This window comes from Rhamphochromis sp. 'chilingali', assembly GCF_963969265.1.
Source record: "Rhamphochromis sp. 'chilingali' genome assembly, chromosome: 6".
NCBI classification, from domain to species: domain Eukaryota; kingdom Metazoa; phylum Chordata; class Actinopteri; order Cichliformes; family Cichlidae; genus Rhamphochromis; species Rhamphochromis sp. 'chilingali'.
The window spans coordinates 6,390,771-6,414,643 of NC_137933.1; the positions used below are offsets into that span (position 1 = coordinate 6,390,771).

At 41.3% G+C, this 23,873-nt stretch overlaps 1 protein-coding gene across 2 annotated transcripts; it reads left to right on the forward strand.

The window, feature by feature from the left end:
- On the forward strand, positions 1-22,818 carry LOC308398395 (sodium/potassium/calcium exchanger 1-like). 2 transcript variants are annotated; one of them, XM_080884995.1, is made up of 12 exons: positions 1-283; positions 904-2,006; positions 3,991-4,158; positions 5,720-5,828; positions 11,365-11,418; positions 12,006-12,056; positions 13,224-13,301; positions 15,540-15,682; positions 17,640-17,909; positions 18,451-18,540; positions 19,812-19,978; positions 20,344-22,818. In XM_080884995.1, exons 2-12 carry the CDS (start codon positions 1,056-1,058, stop codon positions 20,591-20,593), a joined length of 2,331 nt encoding a protein of 776 aa, XP_080741121.1. In that variant the 5' UTR covers positions 1-283; positions 904-1,055; the 3' UTR covers positions 20,594-22,818. The 2 variants fall into 2 exon arrangements, with proteins under 2 accessions (XP_080741121.1, XP_080741120.1); XM_080884994.1 differs by lacking the exons at positions 11,365-11,418; positions 12,006-12,056; positions 13,224-13,301.
- The last annotated feature ends 1,055 nt before the right edge of the window (positions 22,819-23,873 follow it).

Consider the following 23,873-nt stretch of genomic DNA (forward strand, 5'->3'; position numbering starts at 1 on the left):
TTCAACAGGCAGCAGAGTCTCAGGATTCGCCTCAAAACTACACCTGCGAGCCCAGCAGCAGTTTGAATGTTGGCGTATTGATACAGCCTCATGTGTGAGAGGGAAGGTGAAAGGTGTTTGGCTGCTTATCCTCTTAGTAGCATTATGCTGAGCCTCGTACAAGCCCTGCCATGCGGTGCGCCCTTGTAGTTCCCCAAAAACCGGAGTCAGCATCTCTGCGTCCGTTGCGCACAGCTGGAGGAGCAGTCCGCAGCGGCGCGGGGCCGAGCAGCCGGCCGCACAGGTAAGATCCGCGTCCTTGCTCTCTTCACACCGCTGCTTTCTGCGATTTATGCTCTTTTTGCTGATAGAGTGTAGATTAATGATGTACACCGACCTTGCATTATAATCCGGGCTGTCCTCAATTAAACCCCAACGCGCGTCTTTCACTCGCAGATTTCATGTTTTGTTTTTTGTTTTGTTTTTTTAAAAAACATGTTGACGTTAATGCACATCTGGCAGTATAAATTATTAGTATTATTTCATTTACAGCACGCGCGGATTTCATCACGCTAATTTCTGTGCGCTCTTTAAGCCACAATCAGCAGGAATCTCAGTATTTACTGATTTTATTTAGACGGATCTCCTGTTTTTTCTCGCCGCTTTAACATGTTTGACGTGTTTTCAATAGACTCCTATTATGTGAGAAGCTAAAGCCTGAGTGATTATGTAGCCATAGTAACAGGTGGCTGTCTGCATCCTCTATCACCCTCAAATACACACATAGATACACGCGCGCGCGCGCGCGCACACACAAACACACTTTTCCTTAGTATATCTGCAAGTATGCAAGCAGAGGGGACATTATAAATACACACGTGTTCATGATGTGATTTTAAGCTGTAGGTATTTTCTGGTTTTCAGTCCTTCCACAGGTCAAAGCTGAAGATGAAACACACTTTGTGCGTACATGTGCTTTTTTGTCTGCTGTTGGCTTCTTCACACCACATAAGAGCGCAGGCATGACTAAGGATTAGCAATGCATCTGACATAACTTCCTGTTTGGAGTCGAGACAATGAACGTATACTTGCCTCAGAGGAGGAGACTAAGGTGCAGCCGCATCCTCTTCTTTATCTCAGGTGTGCTGCTGTGTTTCGTCTACACCTTGACTTTGAAGGCCAGGCTGTCACAGCCACTAGCCTCCGCCCAGACGGATGATGGAGCGGAGGTGGGTAGCGATGAACATGTGGAGGTCAGCATCCAGGAGTTGATAGCGTCTAATGAGACTGAGGAAACTAAAGCTACCCTGGTGAAAGTCGTCAACAGGACGGATATCGAACAGTGTATCTATGTAGATCCGCAGCCTCCCAAACCGCCACCAACTCCACCGCCACTGACCACCGCAACTCCACACTACCCCCCAACCCAGCCACCTCACAGGAAGGGTGACTACCCAGAGGACTTGTTCTCGATAGAGCAGCGTCAACAGGGCTGGGTGGCCCTGCACATTGTAGGGATGGTTTACATGTTTGTCGCCCTGGCCATCGTCTGCGATGAGTTCTTCGTCCCTGCGCTGGAAGTCATCACCAACAAGCTGGAGATCTCAGATGATGTGGCTGGGGCCACATTCATGGCAGCGGGAGGCTCTGCCCCTGAGCTCTTCACCTCCCTGATTGGGGTCTTCATCTCCCACAGCAACGTGGGTATCGGCACCATTGTGGGCTCAGCCGTCTTCAACATTCTCTTTGTGATCGGCATGTGTGCCATCTTCTCTCGGGAGATGCTGCACCTGACCTGGTGGCCTCTGTTCAGGGACGTGAATTTCTACATCCTGGACCTCATCATGCTTATCATCTTCTTCCTGGATAACATGATCCTGTGGTGGGAGAGCATCCTGCTGGTGCTGGGCTACATCAGCTATGTGAGCTTCATGAAATTCAACAGTCAGATCGAGCAGGCGGTCAAGACCCAGCTTAACAAACACATGAGCATCGTTAAGGTGTGGACCACAGAGGAGCCAGAGAAGGTCAGTAAAGGTCCCTTTTTTAAAACAGGTGTTCAATGGCTACAGTTTGCCCTTTTTTCTGTCTTTCTTTTAATTTCTTGGTCTGATTGATGAATTGTGTCTTGCCTAGAGGTGAAATCATTAATTCCTGAGCTAAAATAATTAATTAGTTGAATAGTTCATTAACAGATGATAATTACACAGTACATTGGTTGGAAATCATTTTTAATACAGAAAAGGCAGTGTGCGTGTGTGTGCTGCTTGGACTAGCTTACCTGCCATCAGGCTTCCAGGCTTTCTTGGTCACTTTGGTTTTTTGCTCTTTAAATTTAGACAAATGAACACTTGCTGTGACACTTTTATTGCACTTTCGGTCAAATTATATTCAACATGAGCAACTTGAGCATCTTCTTTTGTTCATGGCTTCACGCTCACTGTGAGGAGAGATGGGGGTTGAAAGCATGAAAGAAAGTAACATCCATAAATAACTGCACATTTCTACAAAGACTCACAATTCACTGAAATGAAACATGAAATTAGGTAAAATAAATAGAAGAAAGAAAAAAAAGATTAAAGGTTTGCCTTCAGACAGGCTTATGGAGTCAGTCACTGTGCAGAGGTACATTGCTACACTGGGTTTGGCTCTTTCATGAGATTTGTTGACATTAGGAGAGAGAATGAAGCGTTAACAGGTGTTAGAGTTATTTTTGCTTCAGCAATAAGAGAACAAAATAATTTCTTTTATTCATCACGCATTTATCAAACATAAAAGGATGGATGCAGCCAAAACAGATGTTTCTCTAAGCAGTTGTTACCAGAGATACTATCTATCCATTTATTTTCAGTATACACAGTATATTTTCTATCCTTTCATCTCCGCACAGTTGGGACTGCCGCCTGCTCGGACACACTGAAAGAGAGACAGTGATTTGTGGTTCTGAGCAGGTGAAAGACTGTATTTGTGTAAAATCCTTTGATGGTACTGAACAGAGAGGACTCCAGGTGTCATAGATGGGGCGTCACAGGGTGGAGTGATGCAAGTGTCAGTCTTTCTGTCAAAGCCCTGAAATACCACTATATAGAGACATCATTTCATTTACAATTTAAAAACAAAGGAATAAAAGGTTCATTTCCTGCAGGCTGAACAGCTCTCTGCTCCGCTGCTGCTGGGAGAGATCAGCAAATGTCTGAGGCCGTAATCAACATGCAGAACTGCATTACAATATCTCAAGGGCCCGCAGCAGATTCGCCAATTAGCCTGAAGCATGTCTGCAATCAGCATGTGCTTCAGTATTAACACCAAGTGCAGTGAGATGCGTTGCCACATTGCTGGGTCAGAATTGCTGAAATTCAAAACCTCTTCACAGATTTCAGTACATGGTGTTCACATTTATATACATGCTCAACCATCATTTCTTTTTGTTCTTTTCATCAATAGAACACATTAATATCACCTGTTGCATACACAAACACATATATACATAGATTTGGGAGCTCAGTTTAGGAGCATTCATCGTGGAAGCTGTGTATCAGTAGGAATAATGCAGTTGTTGAAACTGGAGATTTAAAAAGGATCAGCCTCAAGGCTTAAGGTTGTGACTTACTCTTCTGCTGATGGTGAAAAACTCATGCTGGCTGGACTTTTAACTAGATTAGGGGCTTACTACTGTCTTTTGTAAAGGATTAACCTGGAATTCTTGACCTGTCTCAAGACTACAGCTGGAACCATGTCAATTCATCACTTTGCATGTCTACTCCTATGACTGAGTTTAGACTGAGTTTCTACAGTACATTACAATACAATACAATGTTATTTATATAGCACATTTAAAAACCAGAGGTATGTCAAAGTGCTTCACAGAACCAATTAAGAGCAATAACACATGCAAATACAGACCAATCAAATTGCCAAAGCAATCTCCGCTGTTCATATGCTTGAATGTATACGTGTGAGGTAACTCGAACTACTGGTAACCTGAACTGCTGTTAAACTGCCTCACTATAGGAAAGTGAAGCACCACCACCTCCACCACCTGCTGCTGCTGCTCCAGCTGCTCCAGTTGCTGCGCCAAAAGTTGAAGAAAAATCCAAACCAGAACCTGTACAACCTCCAAGCAGCCCTCAAAGCAGCAAACTGCTGCCAGACTCACAAGATGACAAGACAAGACTCAAGGTTTGAAAAACAAACCTTTTGTTGGTTTAGACCATATGAAGGATTAACAAAGCCCCAGCTCTGAAAAATTAAATACAGTGAAATACTTAAATCTAGTCTTTCTATTGGCCAGTAGAGGGTGAACTCCCCAGTTGCAAAAAAGGATGTCCAGTTATATAGATGTCTGGCAAAACAACTCTAATGATCACTTTTTAAAGGACATCAGTAAGCACTTAAATGTTGAGTTTATGGTGTCAGTCATTATTTTCAGTTCTTACTGAATATAAAATGATGTTCAATTTGTAAATTATGGTTTAAATTACAGTCCAAAAAGATGACAAAACAGACTAGCTTGTTAGTGACCCCATGCTGTGAAAAAAAAGTCAATACCACATAAGCATGCAGTGTTCCTTGGCCACTCCATCACTTCAATCTGGCCTGGAAACACTAATATGGTAATGGGACAACTGGGTGATGCCACAATGGCCCTTAAAGCTTTTATATAAAGCTTATGTTATTTGTTGGCTAAATCTCCAGTTAAACTGCAGTGTGACTTCCTTAATTTCAAAGCAAAAATTAATATTTACTTTCAGATGAATTAATGGAGGGATGCATCAGCTCATAATGGAATAAGATCGTAAAGGATCAGCAGATATTTTATCTACACAAGGAGTGTAAGGCTCTTCCTGTTGTAGCTGTTGTAGTAGCATTTAAGTGTTAGATTTACTTTTAAAATCTGTAGGTTTGGTTTATTTTATATGTATATGTATTGTTAGCATACACACAAACTCTGATATAATAGCATAAGTTCTTTAATAATTAATAACCTAGTGAACTTGTTACTTGAATTTACACAAATTAAAATTATCAGACTTACTTGGCCTGGCTTGCTACTATGGTAAGCTAGTTAGCTGGACATGCTAATGTTAGCATCTTGCGTTAAAGCAGAGAAACATGTTGGTTAATCTGTTCCTCACACTTTCATTGACTGTTTTTGGCCCTTCAACGTTTGAAACAAAAGTCAGAAGTCATCTGATGAGACAGTTTGTTATTTGATTTTTGGGGTAGATATCGAGGTCCATCAGGCACTAGTCCTTCTCTCCCTTTTGTTTTTATTGTCCAATTCTTAAAGGTGTTTATCACAAGGCAAGATAGTGACATTGGCAAAACAGCCTGTACATATTGTTACCTTTATTATTGTTTTCAGCAATAAAACTCTAGAGTGAGATGACAGTGTTAGCCTGTAACATTTGACAATAATTGTTACCCATTTCATGCCAGCCATTTTGGCATGTCAGTGTAGGGTACGCTCAGGTGTCATTTACAGTCCTGTTGTATTTAATGTTTTAAACCCATTCCATTTATGTGTAGTACCAGGACCCTGGTTCCTCTAACTGGATCATAGCCATAGTTGACGTTATTAATTATACCTGTTTTTCTCCTTGCAATACCTTGTCAAAATGGCTGCTCTAACAAAAGCAAAACACCTTTTTGATTCTCACTGGTCTGCACTGGTTAGTATTATTAAAGGTTCCCTAAGGTTAAATGCTTTAGTTCTGACTAGGTGCCTGTTGTCCTGTAGGTGCGTCCAGCCCTGCAGCGAGGAGGCAGCTCAGCCTCCCTACACAACACCTCGCTTCGGAGCACCATCTTCCAGCTGATGATTCACACATTGGACCCTCTGGGAGAAGGTAACCAATGTTTTCTCGGGTGATAATATCACGTCTGCAGCAAAATTAGAAATTAAAAATGCACAGTGCTCATTAAAAACTGGTTCAACATACATATTTGGGTCAACAACCAAATATGTATGTGTAAATGTCAAAGTTCTAACCTCATTATTTAGCTACAATTTGATCCTTAATTTTAAAGGACTTTCTGTGATGAAGTATTTTACCATTTTAACATAAGTAAACAAGATGCAAGATGTTGGAGACGGTTGATCTGATATCCTCGTGTTGGTGTTGTTCCCAGATCATCATACTAAATGTTGTTCCAGGATCAACATTGCAAGTGACCAATCAGAATGTTGTGACATCATACCTTTGCGACTTCGGGAAAAACCGGCGTAAAACAAAAGACTGTACTTAAGCTGCGTGAAACCGCCTCTGTCCGCCGATCAACGGACCCTGACCCTAACCCTAACCGTAACCCTTTAATAAACAGTAAGCAGAATTGATATTGTCCTTGCAACATTGGAATTTCATAAATGCACGAATGGCTTGGCGCGCAAAGGAATAACGTCACAACAATGTGATTGGTCACTTGCAATGTTGAACCTGGAACAACATTTTCATGATGGTCTGGGAACAACACCAACACGAGGATATCAGATCATCCGTTGGAGACAGCAGGACCTCACTAATGATTACTTTCATTATCAGTTCCCTAATAAATTTGTCTGTAATTAGATTTAATATTTTTTCTTACTTCTGTACCTGATGCTGCACCTTCCATTCAGGAGAAGTTAAATTAATTAACAAATAGTTAAATCTGCTTACAGCTTCTTTACAGTTTTCTTGACATTTATTAAAGGCCTATAAGCTTCTTATAAATGCTTAGAAGGCTTAAATAAATCATTATCATGCATAAGAAAAAAAAGCTGTAATTAATGAAGGAAATGAAGGAAAGTGGTGCTTAATGACCAAAGCAAAGTCTTCTCACACTCGCTCATGGACTGTAATTAAAAATAATAAATAAAAAACCAAGTGAAATCCTGTTGATCGATTAAATGTTCCAGCTTGTTGCAAAGTTGCCAGTGACTCAGCTGTATCCCTCCTGTCCCTTTCTCTGAGTCAGTGTCGCGTGATGAACCGCAACGACCTTCAGTCTGTCCTCGAACTCACCGGTGTGCTGTTCCCTAACTCAAAGCACTGAGCCACTGTTGATCCTTAATCAGCTTTTCAATACAGGGTAATAAAAGCTGGATAAGAGCCAGCATGCTAGCAAGCCGAGCGCTTTATCTCTGTGGAAGCAGAGACCGGCTCCTTGCAGCTGGACTGCAGTACGCAACCCTAACCCTAAACATGAGTGATTTCCAGATAAATAGACCTGTGATTTTTTGCATACAGTTCATTTGTGGAGCAACTGGTTTCAGTGCAGCAAGTGTGCTGCAGTGTATTTCTGTATTTGTGCTGACAGCAGAAGAGAAGGCTTTGGTCCGACATAAAGGAATCTGACTTATCCGTTATTTCAGCTGATCTATTAGGTTTCATTCACTACATCAGAACAATGTGAAGTTACATCTTTCTAATTCAGAAACTTCTGCTGTATTAGGGAGTGGTATTTAATTGATTTTTTTCATTCTTTTGTTAAATTTAAACAATATTAAGGACAGCGTTCCTGGAGGATTAAAAAGTTAAATTATAATAATTCCACAATAGTAATGCCACACAAAAAGTTACACATCAAAGAAGACGTTTTTGGACTGTCAGGTTGTAGCTAGACTTTCTTACTTTCCAGGATTTGACTTGAGTTTGTGGCTTCTAATGTTCCTCACAAGGCTGTCTGTTACAGTGTGGACAATGACTGCAGGGCATCTGATTTAAAGTATTCTTGCTAACAATGTCACCAAATTTGCAATGACAGAATTGGACAATGTAAGAAAACTTGACAAGCCATGGCAGTTGCATGGATCAAACTTCAGACCCTTAATCAACCTTTATGTATACCGATTACAATTATATTAGCAGAAGAGGAAAACCCATGAATGATGTCTTCCATTTTCTTAGCATAGTACAAGCAATGTTCCCTCTAATTTTTCATGTGTCTGAGCGAACGCACAAACTCCCTGAGCGGTCCCTTGGACCACTGTGAGCAACAGCAGATGTGTGCACTGTGGTCACGCCAGCATGGAATCGATCCAAGTCACATGGTTTATTAAAATAATCAAATTACAGCATTTACATTTATGTTAGACTACTTTTAATTAACTGCTTTAGCCCACTTACAATGAAAATGTAAAAAAATCTTGTTCATGACCTGTGTAGTATGTTAACACTATTGGAAGTAAAAAATAACTTGAACTCCAATTCTGAAAAAACAACTTTCTTCTTTCTTTTTTTTTTTGTAAAGCTCTGACTTGTATTATTAGTATGAGTCTGTGGTCTGGGAGAGAGTCCTGTAACTCTGTCTGCAAAATACAGTATATAATGTTGGGCAATTAATTACATAGTTACTTCTTCAAAAAAAGTAACTGAGTTATGCAAACAACAAGTTTTTTGCAGCCGTTTACCTAAAAATGCAGCCAAAGCGTTTTTTAAAATAAACATTTCAAACTATTTACAGAACAATCAGCTGTTCTGCATCAAATTTGATGCAGTAAATATAAACCACGATAGTATTCAGGAAGAAAACCAAACATTGCACATATTTTTTTATCATAATTCTGGTTTAATGTGGCCTATCAACACAATTTAAAAACTGGTATAAAGTCCACACTTTTTCCGTCAATTGTCCCGTCTGTCCTGCTCACATCTCCAATGGTTGTACACGTTGTCATTAACGTGGCTTCACTCCACATCAGCCATGCCACTTTGCTAGCTAAAACACCGTGCCAGCAGTGCGCAATTGCGCACGCGCGCAGCTTAGAGGGAACATTGAGTATAAGTACAGTATAATACTCTATATAATAATGTATATGTGTGTAAAACTGAAATAAAGTAGTGTATTGATTGATTATTAAGAATTTAATAAAATCAATGTATCTTTAGAATAGTTCAAACCAATAAAAAATGATACTTACTTTATGAATTACAAAAATAAATTGTAAAACACACACATTACATTTCCAAGTTTGCAGTCTTGCAAATTTTAGCCAATCTTTATGCGGTGTACTCAGCTGTAAAAGGAAAATGAATGTGACTCTAATTCTGACTTCTAAAATGCTCACAAGTTGCCAGTTATTTTGAGACCAGCTCAAACTGTTTTTTGATAAGCAGTTATGTGTGACAGCATTTAACCTGAGCCTGTTACTACCATGCAGAGATATTATTTTTGTTACTATGAAACATTTACTGCACCATGAACCTGAAAACTGTCAGTCAAATTGAAATCAGAATCAGAATCAGAAAGGGTTTTATTGCCAAATGTTGAGCAGGTTTACAACATTAGGAAATTGCTGCGGTGCTTCAGTGCAAACATACTGTCATAAATTGCGCTTAAATAGACATGAAAAAATAAAAGTAAGAATAAGAATTAAAAGTGCTACGTAGAAAGATATATGCATGAGATATACATGAGATATATACATGAGAATAAGAATTAAAAGTGCTACGTAGAAAGATATATACATGAGTGCAGGTGGTGATCAGTGCCAAACATGGAATGATGCAGTGAACACAGCGTAGGGTCATGTGTTAGTGGTGGGAACAGTCGTACGTTTATTGTTCATGTGTCCAACAGCAGAGGGGAAGAAACTGTTCTTATGGCGAGAGGTTCTGGTGCGAATGGACCGGAGCCTCCTGCCTGAGGGGAGCAGGTCAAACAGACTGTATCCAGGGTGAGAAGGGTCAGCTGAGATCCGAGCTGCACGCCGCAGTGTCCTGGAGGTGTACAGGTCCTGCAGAGATGGGAGTCTGCAGCCAATCACCTTCTCAGCAGAGCGCACAACACGCTGCAGTCTCTGTTTGTCCCTGACAGTGGCTCCAGCGTACCACACGGTGATGGAGGAGGTGAGGATGGACTCGATGATTGCAGTGTAGAATTGCATCATCGTCCGTGTTGGCAGGTTGAATTTCTTCAGCTGCCTCAGGAAGTACATCCTCTGCTGGGCTTTCTTGATGACGGAGGTGATGGTGGGCTCCCACTTCAGGTCCTGGGTGATGGTGGTACCCAGGAAGCGGAATGAGTCCACAGAGGTGATGAGGGTGTCAGTCAGGATGATGGGGGGGAGGGGGCTGTGTGCTTCCTGAAGTCCACAATAATCTCCACTGTCTTCTGGGCATTCAGCACCAGGTTGTTGTGGCTGCACCAAGACACCAGACGTTCAACCTCCCTCCTGTAGGCAGACTCATCCCCGTCCGAGATGAGCCCAATAACGGTGGTGTCATCTGCAAACTTGATTAGCTTGACAGACTGGTGGGTGGAGGTGCAGCAGTTGGTGTACAGGGAGAAGAGCAGAGGAGAAAGAACACAGCCCTGAGAGGAGCCGGTGCTGATGGTCCGAGAGTCCGAGACATTCTTTCCCAGCCTCACATGCTGCTTCCTGTCCGTCAGGAAGTCAGTGATCCACCGGCAGATGGGATCAGGCACATTCATCTGGGAAAGCTTGCCTTGGAGATGGTCTGGAAGGATGGTGTTGAAGGCAGAGCTGAAGTCCACAAACAGGATCCTGGCGTAGGTTCCTGGGGAGTCCAGATGCTGCAGGATGAAGTGTAGGGCCATGTTGATGGCATCATCTACAGACCTGTTGGCTCTGTATGCAAACTGCAGGGGGTCCAGGAGGGGGGCCGTGAGGGTCTTGAGATGGGAGAGAACTAGGCGCTCAAATGACTTCATGAACACAGATGTCAGAGCCACGGGTCTGTAGTCATTTAGTCCAGTGATCCTAGGTTTCTTGGGGACAGGGATTATGGTAGAGGACTTGAAGCAGGCAGGCACATGACATGCCTGCAGTGAGGAGTTGAAAATGCCAGAAAACACTGGGGCCAGCTCGTTTGCACAGTGTCTGAGGGTGGCAGGAGACACACCGTCTGGGCCGGGAGCTTTCCGAGCATTCAGGTTCTTAAACTGCTTCCTCACATCTGCTTCATGAATATGAAGAGTTGTGGTGGGAGGAGGTGGTGTGAAATCCTATTATGTGTGGGGTGAGGAGGGGGGTGTTGTAGGTGAACAGTTTGAAGGTGGTGATGGCTCTATGGAGGGGGGAGAGGTGGGGGAATTAGTGTCCAAATTGCCTCTATTGTTGGGGCCGTTGGAGGTGTGAAGGCTGCCTGATGGCTCGTCAAAACGGCAGTAAAAGTCGTTAAGGGTGTTGGCCAAGAGCAAGTCATCAGTGGAGTGGGGGGTTTTAGGCTTGTAGTTTGTGATATTCCTAAAACCTTTCCACACAGAGGCCGAGTCATTCTCTGAGATCTGCTGCTGCATCTTCTCAGAGTGCTGATGTTTAGCAATGTCCACTTCTTTAGTGAACCTGTACTTGGCCTCTCTGCAGCAGTCCCTGTCTCCGCTTCTGAACGCCTTTCTCTGGCCCTGAAGTTACAACCATGTCTGTGGTTTCCATCGTAGAAGCAGTTCTTAGAGGGGCCGTTAAAACCCCTGGCCCCAGAAAAGTCAGAAGAGGTAAGAGTTACAAAAAGTTGTTGCCTGGTTTGAAGCGTTTGTTGTCTTTAATTTTTTTGTGTATTTGTTTGTGGATCAAACTTCAGATTTCCTGCTTAGTTGTGTTGCTTATCTATGTTTTGAAGTCAAACTTTCTGGAACTCATCACAGTCACTCAACATGGGCATGTTAAACTTTTGGTCCTCATCTGTTAGCCTGGCTAATACAAACCTGACATACGAGACAATTCACCGCTGAACAGAATAATGTTTAGAACAACAGTGGGGCTCAAGGCCAGGAATGGATTAGCCACTGAGTTGGAGATGACTCCAGATGACTCCGACATATCATGTCAGCAGGTCCATCTAACCCAATCTAAGTTAGGCAGATACCACAGGAAACCACAGAGGTCATATCCAGGCTTCAGCAGGTCTCAGCTGTTTTAACCAATACCTATTCACACAGACAGTATGTGCATACCAAGAATATGTGGGTGTTTTTGTGTCGCGGTTTGGAGAATGAGCTAATTTTTCACCTTTGATGTCAAAAAGAAAAAAGTAATTAAGGAGTCAGACTGATAATGTGTGTTGTGAATGTCTGCCAATCAGAAACATCTTTTAATGGTGATGTTAGAGGGGAGGGGCCAGTACAGAGGAAAGGTAAGGTGAAAAACATCATTGCTGTTGTGTTGTTTCTGCACTAGTTGTTCTTGTGGTTGTTGTTGTTGCTGTTGTGTTCAGTCTGGTCTGCTATTACAGAACACATTTTTGACCGCTATGCATGCATTGGATGGTTGCATGTTTGTGTGTCCGTCAGAAAGCTGTGAGAATCGTTGACCTTTTGGCACACTCTGGCTGTTTGTAAAGAACATGACTAATTTATCTGTAGACTAGTGTCATTGGCTGATATTATGTATTAGACAATTTGCATATTATTGATCAAGAAACTGACCTCACAGCCCATTGTTGCTGGGTTCAGTCATTATGCAAATGTACTGTTTATAAGGTAGGGGAAACCTGCAGTCAGCTGAAACTGAAGAAATCACTTGGATGAATGAGGAAACATTTCTCCCACTGAGAAAATGAACACAAACAACTTTTTGGGGTCCAATTAATAAAAATCACATTTATTGGACGCTGCAGTGTGTATCAATAAATACATGGTTTGACAATCTTAGAATAGTTTCCAGGTTTTTCCAAGGGTAGCTGCATAGGCAAAGACTACCCTGACTAACTTCTGAAGCACACCCAGTCATTTTGGGGGGGCCTGAAATTTGACAGAAATTGCACAGTACAGAAGCTCCTGTGACTACGATGACCTGGATGACTGAGAACCTTCACAGACAGAAACAGGAGTTTCAAGGGTTACTTCTGGTAGGACTTATGAGCGCTGATGTTCCACCAGAGGGCACTCTTCAACTTCCATAACAGTATAAACCCAACAACCACATAAACCAAGCCAAGGCATGTGGAATGTAAACAATAAATTACAAACAAACAAAAAAATGTCCTTAAAGACTGGGAACATTGGAATGGTAAATAATCAGATATCTGTATTGGCCTGAAAAATCTTATCTTAGTCAGGCTCTAGAGTAGATAAAAGCTTGGTGGTGATAAACAGCTTCAAATGAGTCGTAAGTAAGGTTCACATTTTAGCATAGGTACCAGTAATTGTACCTGTTCTCACGTTTGCACTGGATTGGATTGGATCTTTACTCCTAAATGCTGGTCAGTGTGTGTTTATCAGGTCATGTTATTGTTAAAGCTGGTTGTAGAAGAACAGGCTTCACATGAGATTTGTTTGAGCAATGATTCTTTTAACTGCAGCGAAGAACAAAGTAAAGCCTATGAATGTCCCGATGACGGGCAAACTGCAGAGCAAGTCCCATCACAGCTGCAGCGAAGGTGAGTCGTTTGTGCGATGAAACGCCTTTCCTGAAAGCATACTTCCTGTGGGTGTGTTCCAGTGCCATCAGTATTTTGTTTGACTAAATGCATAGTTTTGTTACATGATTTCGAAACATAACCCGGATTTCCAACAACATCTGATTTATATGTTGAAGCGCTTGTATTTCTCTGGCCATTTTTACCTACAATCCTCTGTCATAACATTGCGTAATTTTGTATTGTAATGCAACAGTACAGAACACATATCAGTTATTTTTTGGCATCTGTCTGAGAGGTACGCTTGTGATGTGTGTTAGCCCAGTTTTGCATAAAGACTGAGATAAATAAAAAAAAAATCATATTTTAAATCACATGGGATAAAATTTAGTCTCAGTATGATGGTAAAAATCAAATATCAAAATATCTCCCTCTATAATCCATATTGTGTTTTTTGGTTTTGTTTTTATGTATTTTGTACTCCATTGTATTGAAAATGACTTTAAATATGTTTTGGCATTAGGCTCAGTTTACTTTTCCCATTTTTTGTGCTATTAGCTCAAACGGGTGAAAGAATGGATCTTTCTAAAGAGCTTACAGAATATGAGCCTGGTGTTTTAATAGGGTACCTCCACAGCAAAAACTCTCTTTGTGAAATTTCTTCCCTCCTAGATATTCCACGATCAGCTGTAAGCAATACCATCTGCTTGTCAAGTGATAAAGTATAGACCCTGCTTCCAGGTCTTTAGATGGAAACCAGCACTCTAACTTACTGCTTCTGAGTCAATTAAACCTCATAAATCATCTTTTTCAGGGATGCCGTGATGTTAAACTTTATTGTAACAGCTGGGATAGCAGTGATGCTGATCATTTTTATTGAAGAAAAAATCTCATTGTTGTCACAGTGCTTGTTTAGGAACCGAAGAAGAGTTTGAACCTGGAAATAGATGATGTAAAGTTACAGAGCGGGGTCATCAAGTGCATGTGTAAAAGTCACAAACACTCTGCTCATTCACTAACTTCAGAATTCCAAACCTCCTCTGGTATTAACATCAGCACAAACACTGTGCTCTGGGAGCTTCATGGCTTTGGTTACTTGAGCTGAGCAGCTCCTGTAGGAGGAGCTGTGCATGAGACAAAGAAATTGGATTAAATTTATTCTCATCTTCTAATTTAAAAAGTTAATATCAGGCTGCATAAAAGGATCCAAAGGATGTTTAATTTGTAATTAATTGTGTGAATATTCAGATGAAGAAAGTTATTATTTTAATAGTTGTACTGTTGATTAATATTGTAGTGACTTGTGCTTTGACATTTATTGTGATATTGCGAGTGCACATATGCACATGGTCTTCTATCAGTAATCAGAGACAGTTTTGGGGTTGAAGGAGGTTGTTCTTCAGACTCAGTTCATATGTTTGTGCGTCATAGTGTGGAGTAAGGAGTTGCTTGACAGTCTGAGGTGCACAGCAAAGTGGGGCTGTGAGGAACCTGGAGAGGCCTCGACAAGACCGAATCAATGAGCCCTGAGGATTAACATGCATATGAGTGTGCATGTGACTCTCTTCCCCGCCTTTAGTAGAGCATGTTTATTGCCAGACACTCCAATCACTCCCACTGCCACTTCATACTGGCCTCTAGAGCAGAATAATTTGTCAGTGTAACATTAAATTTGTGATTTATCTTCGCTAAGTGTGAAATTAGCTGCAGTTCTCTAATATTTAGATAAGTTTAAAAATAAGTGTGAGCGGAAGTTTTCCAAATTCTTTAATACAGCAAACTTGCTTGGAAATTCAAATTCACCTGAATTTTTAATCACCTAACTGCAAAGTACTTTAGCTGATATAAGGTGAGGAGTCATCAGTCTGAAGTGATGGATTTAAAATGGTGACCATAACACAAACCAGCAGGGTTATTACATCATCCAAAAGTGACTCTGTTCAGTTGTGTTCAGTTAGATATGGGGAAACACTGCTGCATACAAAGAACAAACTAAAAGACATCTTTGCCCTTTCAAAATAAAATCAAAGGAAAAGTCAGAGTGGCAGGTAGACAAAGAAGACAGTGAAAAGGTCAAAGTAAAAGCATAAAGTCACTAAACATTTAAGTGAGGTTGATGTGTCCTGTTTGTAAAAAGATGCAGTGAAACTGTTTTATCTAAAATGGCTATGGGATATTTAAAATCTGCAGTGTTTGAAAAGCAGGTTAAAATTCATATTTTTATCTATATTACTCCGTGTGGTTTTCCTCTTTTTTAAGATCCAGATCAAAAGCCAAAGTCTGAGCAGCCAGCTGCTGCCGGTGCATCAGAGGGAGCAGCTACTGCTGAGCCGTCCACCTCACAGCCTCCAAAGGCAGAAGAGACAACTCAGGAAACATCTGACCGACCGGACGAATCGAAGGTACGAGAAGATTTCAGCTCACTGTGCAGTTTGCCACAGAAGTGAGGAAAGTGGAGATTTTAACAACTTTGATCCTATAGTTTTAAAAGTCGTGATAATACACGTCTCATCTTAATATGAACGCACGTGTTTCTTTAGCTGTTGTCATGTTGCCAAAAGAAACTAGTTAAGTTGTCAAGGAAACTGATGAAAACCTAGCAGCATCTGTATCCTCCATGCGAATTGCGAAGCACTGGAATGCAGTCAGATGTTAATTGCAATGTGAAGCCTGGGAAATAACAGGCGTGATGAGCATGTGAAGATGGCATTACTGTCTCCCTAGATTTGAATAGATTAGCTTCAAATTCATATTTCTGCTTCTTTATCTTTTCAACAGACCTGGAGACAGAAAGCTATGACTTTAACTATGTTTCTTACTTGATTTTGAATCTTCAGATTTTAAATTGGCCTCTAATTATTCCTGGCATAATGTATTTTGAAAATGCACCCAAGGAATATACTTAAGCACATGGTGTATTAGTAAAATTGAAGGAAAGATGGTAAGAGCGTTGGCTTCAATCTGCACATTTTCAAACTAATTTAAGAGGTTTTGGCTTGCTTCATATTTGTTTCTAGTATGTGTTCTTCTTTCCTAACATATTACATTTTGGTTATGTGGTACAGTTCAAAATAAAGCTTGAAAATGACAAGAATGTATAATCTTTAACAAACACATCAATTGAGAAATGAAAGTAACCGTTAACACCCACACAAGTTGCTTTCTGTCAGTTTAGTGTCACCTCAGTTTTCTGGCATACTGACCTCAGATCACACTTTGCATGGAGGCCTGTATATATCAGCTGCCAGCACTTTTTGAAAACCACATCGCCAAAGCCAGAAGCTGTGAACAAGGCTGTGAGGAGGTTGGATAACATGCAGTGTTGAAGAATGATGGAGGGCCTAACACAAGCACACTAGCTTATACTTTTTGTTAATTTATTGTTCATGTATACATAAAAAAATTAAAAAGGAGTGGCAGTAATGTTGCAGAATATTAACAAAGTATTATAGTAAGATATTAACAAATAACAAAGTAAGATATACTTAATCTATCCTAAAAGTTGGGAAATTACTGTGTTATAAGCAAACTAACACTACAAACTAAAAGAACCTCGCTCAGTGAAGTAAATACAATATCACAAAGCAAAATAGCTCACAAAGGTAAAAAGAAAAGGCGCAAAATAAAAATAGAGCTAATTTAAATAGAAGAAAAAAGTGAAGAGCTAAGATAATAAGGGGGGCTTAATAAGTAAAGCTCTGACAATATAGGGATATGTTCCTTCTCTGTAACATGTCCAGGATTATGCTGCTGTAACTGGTGCAGTCCCTTCACATTTCTTGTTACCACTCAGAGTAACGTCTCTGTCGCCCAAAAGTACTGAAACCATGTACGGTCACAGTGGGGTCTGGAAAATGTGAGTGTGTCAATATCTTGCTGCAGCACTCCAGGATACACATCAACTGTGAGCTCACATTTGCCATGATGATCACTGGAAGAGCTCCAGAGCTGAAACCCTGTCTTATCCTCCAGGACTGTTGTGCTCAGGAGATAGATCTGTCAGTACCATCAGCTGGTGAAAGGTCTCCATTGCTCAATCTCATTAGAAAATAAACCAGTAGTAGACTGGTAGTAGAAGTAGACTCATCCAAGACTGGACGTTTCAAGACTTTCAAAACAAAAAGTCACAAGTTCATACACATAAATAACAGTGAAGTCCTCAAATAATAAAAAAAAACAGCTAATTTGTGAAATGTACCTAAAAAAATTCTCATGTAAAATCATCAATTCACCAAGACCTAAACCAGCCCTGAAATATTAAATACTAAATAATAAATCTAATGCATCTTTTATGTGGTTCCCGCTTCGTTGTGTGCAGTGAGTCAGGGGGTTTGACTCACTCTGTTCCTTCTCCTACAGGCAGCAGCAGCATCAGCAGGTGGATCAGGGGGCTCTGAGGGCAGCGCTGAGGATGAGAGTGGTGACGAAGAAAGCAGCGACTCGAGCGAGAGTGAAGATGATGGCGACAATGAAGACAAGGAGGAAGAAGAAAAGGAGGAAGAAGAGGAGGAGGAGAACCAACCATTGTCTTTAGGGTGGCCTGAAACCAGGCGCAAGCAGGCGACATATCTGTTCCTGCTGCCCATCGTGTTCCCGCTGTGGCTCACCCTGCCTGATGTCCGCAACCTGGTGAACAGCCCTCATCATCATTATCATTATGACCTATGACCTTAAAGCTTTACATACTAAAATGATGTATTTTATTATCTTTACCCATGGGATTGGAACAGAATTGGCTGAAAACTTGGCTTCTGTAAGCTGTACAAACTTGATAGTTTAAGACATATTCATGCAATATGTGATTTTGACCGTGGGCACTAACAATAATGGCCAAGGTGAAATGCTTAGCTAACCTACAGGTAATATAAAGTTTTTACTGATTTTCACATTTGGTGTTACTTTGATCTGATTTTCACCAAAATTAATTCATCTTGAGCTGTTTTTGGTATCTACCGACACACAAAACTTGAAAATATCTAGAAAACTGTGAATGCTAACAGACAGATAGAACCGACTGCAGTGAGTGAATTGTATGGATCAGATGCTATCATTTACAATGGATTACATTGGATTAATTTTTTATTTTTTGTAGTTTCAGGATCTAAGTCTCTGTTCCCAGGTGTCATAATGTTTTTGAACATGTAATGTGAATGGCTCTGGTGCTTTTCAGGCATCCAGGAGATACTTTGCCATCACCTTCATAGGCTCCATCATCTGGATTGGTGCTTTCTCCTACCTGATGGTGTGGTGGGCTCATCAGGTTGGTGGAGTCTTAACACATGTTATGTTGGTCTTTTATTCACACTGATAAGGACCCTGGCAGACTACTTTCCTACATGTCTCAGAGTAGTCGGCCCTGAGTGATGTCAATGATACTTTCAGGTGATGCTTCTGCAGTTAGTGCGGTTAGTTTAACATAAAGATAGTGAGAGCATAACATAGAGACAGTGAGACTGTCCTAGTTTTATAGAAAGTTTTGTCTTTTATTTGTCTCGTTTTACCTTGTGCAAGAAAAAAACATAATTTTGCCCAATTTCTCCTTAAAGGTCATCTCATTGTGCTTGCACCGCAGTTGAGGTCTGGGCTATGAAAGTTCTCGCTCTTCTGGACATTATAGTGGAATTTACAGCCTGATCCTCAGGGATGAATGCACAGTGCACAACCCCATGATTTTTAAAAATTGGTTTAAATTGGGAGATTATGGGCTTTTCCATAATGCTGTTTGTTCTCTGGGTTCTGGCCTCTTGAAATGGCAGCCTCAGAATAAAATTGGACAAAATGAGACTTCCAGTGAGTGTTTTTGTTTTTGTTTTTTTAAAGCAGCATTACTACAAGAGGTCCAGGGGTGCACAGAAAGACAGAGAGACTCCTCTCCCAGTGTACTTCAGACCCAGCCACACACTGAGACGAAAACTGGTTCATCCCAAAGACAAACTCCCAAACACAAACTTAACAACGTAGTGTATGCTGTACAGTATAGCGAGGAATGCTCAGACCTCTACATTGGAGAGACCAAACAATCACTTCCTACACGCATGGCACAACATAGAAGAGCCACTTCCACGGGACAAGACTCAGCGGTTCATCTCCATCTAAATGGCAAAGGTCACTCTTTCGTGGATGCCAATGTTCACATTTTGGACAGAGAAGACAGATGGTTTGAAAGAGGAGAGAAAGAAGCCATTTATGTCCACATGTCTTTAAGGAAACTTAAAGAAGTCCAGATGCTTTTCTTTCCAAGCTCCTTAGACTACGATGACCTGGATGACTGAGAACCTTCACAGACATCCTTGGAGAGAGACTATTTAGGTTTTTCTGTAATTTGAGTTTTATTTAGTCTTTGTTGGGGGAAAAATGAAGAAAAAAATGAATAATGTAGAGTAATGTTAACTAGTTAATTAGTCACCGATTTGGGCACACGGTTTAAAATTTTGGTCTCACTTTGTGGCACTTGGGCAGTTTTACCAACCAACTACAGCCAGGTTGGGGATACTCGTTCTGACACTTGTTTTTATCTTTTACTGTTTGCAGGTGGGTGAAACTGTGGGCATCTCAGAGGAGATCATGGGACTGACCATCTTAGCAGCTGGGACATCTATCCCTGACCTGATCACCAGTGTGATTGTGGCCCGGAAGGGTTTGGGTGACATGGCAGTGTCCAGCTCAGTGGGGAGTAACATCTTTGACATCACTGTAGGGTGAGTCACTCTTAATTCCATTCAGTTTTATTTACATAGCGCCAAACCACAAAAATCGCCTAAGGCGCTTTATATTGTAAGGTATTGACCCTACAATAATATGGAGAAAGCCCCCAGAATCCATTGTGTCTAGAATAAAGCATTAATTTATCCACCATTGTACCTGTACTTCAGTCAACAATTGCATCATTGTTGTAAACAAATAAGCCAATATTGTAATCACTATCAAAAAGTTACAAGAGGCTATGCTAAAATAGGCCAAAATATATTTTCTTACAAAAACAAAAAAGGAAGATGTAGCAGACGGGCTACGAAGGTGTGATGGTAAATAGCTTGATTTCTGCTTCTGTTCTGTTTGGTTTTAGTCTGCCGATCCCTTGGTTGATATACACCCTGCTCCACAACGGTGAGCCAGTTATGGTCAGCTCCAATGGCCTGTTCTGCGCCATTGTGCTGCTCTTCCTGATGCTCCTCTTTGTCATTATCTCCATCGCCGCCTGTCGGTGGAAGATGAGCCGAAAGTTGGGCCTCACCATGTTCGTACTGTACTTTGTGTTCCTCGTCCTGAGTGTTCTGCTGGAGGATCGTGTCCTCATCTGCCCTGTTTCCATCTGAGGGAAACAGCACCATCACACAAGACTTGGTACATCCACACACGAATGATACTGTAATATAGGATCTGTTAGAGAAAAGAACTGAGCCTAATGTTAAAAGGCTGATCAGGCACACACTAGATGCTAAATTAAAGGAAAATTCTACGCTTAATGTGGCTTTACATATTTAATCTGACATTTAATGACATTTAATCAACGTTTTCCAGCAGCTCCAGTCTCATAATAAAGTCTTACCCTCCACCTTTTTAACTGAGTGTCTAAGCTCTGTGAAATATATTCAACATATAGTGCAAAGAGATGTACACTCAATGAAATAAGGGCTAGGATGTTACTGTCTTTGGTATGAAATACAATGAGATATCCAACCGTGGCCTCTGTTGGCAGGAACAAAGACTGCCACTAGGCGCCTACTGCTTTAGTATGAGTAGTGGGATTAAACAGCAGGCAGGGATACATTGAAATGTTAGTAGAAGAGATTGGAAAATGTGAAGCTTAAATCATGGCTTTCAAGTTTGGAGGGTGTGTTTGGTATTGGACGTGTGGCTTGCAGGATTTGATCCATTTGTGCACATGTTCAGCCGGTAATCAGCAATCTGACTTTATTGCCCACAAAGAAGTGATTATTTCTAACATATTGTTTAATAGTTGCCAATAGGAGTCCACTGGGAGTGCACTGAAGCAAGCCCGACTACTGTGTGCCCATATTTCCAACATTTCCAACAGTTTTTTAATGAAAAACGGGAAAACGATCAGACTTAGCCGCTTAGTCTGCAGGCGCGTGATTAGAAAGCTAAGTGGTCACAACTATTTTTCTTTGTGGTTTAAAAGCAACTACCATTGCAACTATCATTTTCAAAGTTCATTACTAGCCATACTGTGCAACATGGATTTAATAAACTTAAGAGACACATTTGATTAGTGTAGATTGTACACTGGATGATGTTACCTGCCGAATCTTGGCCAAGATGAATGGCTGGTATTTCTCATGTGTGTGTTTCCATACTAGATCCTCATTTGTGCGGTCACAATATCAGCTGAGAGAAATTATCTTTAGTTTTTCTCAAGTACTGGTGTCAGCACATCATTTCATGTTGCACTCCTAACAATAGTAGGTGATAAAGGATATAACAGCAGCGGTGAGATGGCTGTCTTTGATTTCAAAACCATTACAACAGCCAACTTTGAACCTCTTTCACAGTGGGCTATAGAATCACCAGTTTGGAGCCATGACCAAATTAAGAATAGTTTTACCCCAAGAATCCTCTTCAAATGCAAAAAGTGCAACAGTTTTGTATAGTAGTGAAACACATTTACCTAACACATGAAAGATCACAGGTCAAGACCAGGAGAAGACACAAATCCTGAAGTCCAACACACAGATCCATCTGCTGTAGCGACCTGCTGTGAATGAGGGAGTAGCTGGAAGAAGCATAATTAAAAACTTCTTATCACGGGAGCAATGACTGTAAAATATCAATACAGCTAATGCACACAAGACGAGAGATGTCAGAATAAATCAGGAAATAACTAACGCTAAGACCAGGACTAAGATATATAAGATTGAAATAAGATTTGCCGTGTTGTGGCGTTAACGTCATTTCAACGAGATTAACGCTGACAGCACTAGTGGAAACACAACGAATATGACTGCACATTTACTCCGACATCATCCTAGTGCAAAGACAAGTGGAAGCAGATAAAAACAACAAGCACGCATGCTTCAAACTTTACCCGAGTCATTTAGACAGCCGTTAGCACATGATTCTCCTTATGGGGACCTGATATGTTTAATATGCTGCTGAGAATATAGCCCAGAAGAAGCGTATAGTATAGCTTTTATTTCGGAAAGAGCCATTTCTCTGTAATAAACTCTCTTTTCCAAAGATGAGTGATTTCTCAATCAGATATATTTATTTTTTTTATTACTTTGTTGTTTCAGCAACATTAAATTTCAAAACTGTACTTTTGAGTTAAAATATATATTTATAATTTTAATAAATGACAAATTAAAAAGGCATGAACATTTTTTTTGTATCAAAAAAATATCGAACCGTGACACCAAAGTATTGAACCGAACTGTGAATTTTGTGTATCGTTGCACCCCTAATATATATATATACTGTACTATATATATATATATAGATATACACTCAACAAAAATATAAACGCAACACCTTTGTTTCTGCTCCCATTCCCCATGGGATGGACGTAGAGACCTAAAATTCATTCCAGATACACAATATAACCATCCCTCCCAAACAGTGGTCACAAATCAGTCCAAATGTGTGGTAGTGGGCACATCTGCCATATTGAGATAATCCATCCCACCTCACAGGTGTGCCACATCAGGATGCTGATCTGACATCATGAGTAGTGCACAGGTGTACCTCAGACTGCCCACAACAAAAGGCCACCCTGGAATGTGTAGTTTTGTCTCACAGCAAAATGCCACAGATGCCACAAGCAATGAGGGAGCGTGCAATTGGCATGCTGACAGCAGGAATGTCAACCAGATCTGTCGCCCGTGCATTGAATGTTCATTTCTCAACCATAAGCCGTCTCCACAGGTGTTTCAGAGAATATGGCGGCACATCCAACCGGCCTCACAACCGCAGACCTCGTGTAACCACACCAGCCCAGGACCTCCACATCCAGCAGGTTCACCTCCAAGATCGTCTGAGACCAGCCACCCAGACAGCTGCTGGAACAATTGGTTTGCACAACCAAACAATTTCTGCACAAACTGTCAGAAACCGTCTCAGGGACGCTCAACTGCATGCCCGTCGTCCTCATCGGGGTCTTGACCTGACTCCAGCTCGTCGCCGTAACAGACTTGTGTGGGCAAATGCTCACATTCTATGGCGTCTGGCACGTTGGAGAGGTGTGCGCTTCACGGATGAATCATGGTTCACATTGTTCAGGGCAGATGGCAGCTGAGAATGTCCCAGTTCTTGCATGGCCAGCATACTCACCGGACATGTCACCCATTGAGCATGTTCGGGATGTGCTTGACCGGCGTATACGACAGCGTGTACCAGTTCCCACGAATATCCAACAACCTCGCACAGCCATTGAAGTGGAGTGGACCAACATTCCACAGGCCACAATTGACAATCTGATAGACTCCATGCGACGATGTGTTGCACTGCATGAGGCAAATGGTGGTCACACCAGATACTGACCGGTTCTGGGTCCCCAGACCCCCAATAGCGCAAGAAACTGCACATTCCAGGGTGGCCTTTTGTTGTGGGCAGTCTGAGGTACACCTGTGCACTACTCAT

Excerpts from the sequence above, each read along its gene's own strand:
- LOC308398395 (XM_080884995.1), top strand. The coding sequence starts at position 1,056 with ATGAACGTATACTTGCCTCAGAGGAGGAGACTAAGGTGCAGCCGCATC. Across the intron at positions 5,829-11,364 it reads ATTGGACCCTCTGGGAGAAG|AAGCAGTTCTTAGAGGGGCC; the intron begins GTAACCAATGTT and ends TTTCCATCGTAG. Across the intron at positions 17,910-18,450 it reads TGCCTGATGTCCGCAACCTG|GCATCCAGGAGATACTTTGC; the intron begins GTGAACAGCCCT and ends GGTGCTTTTCAG.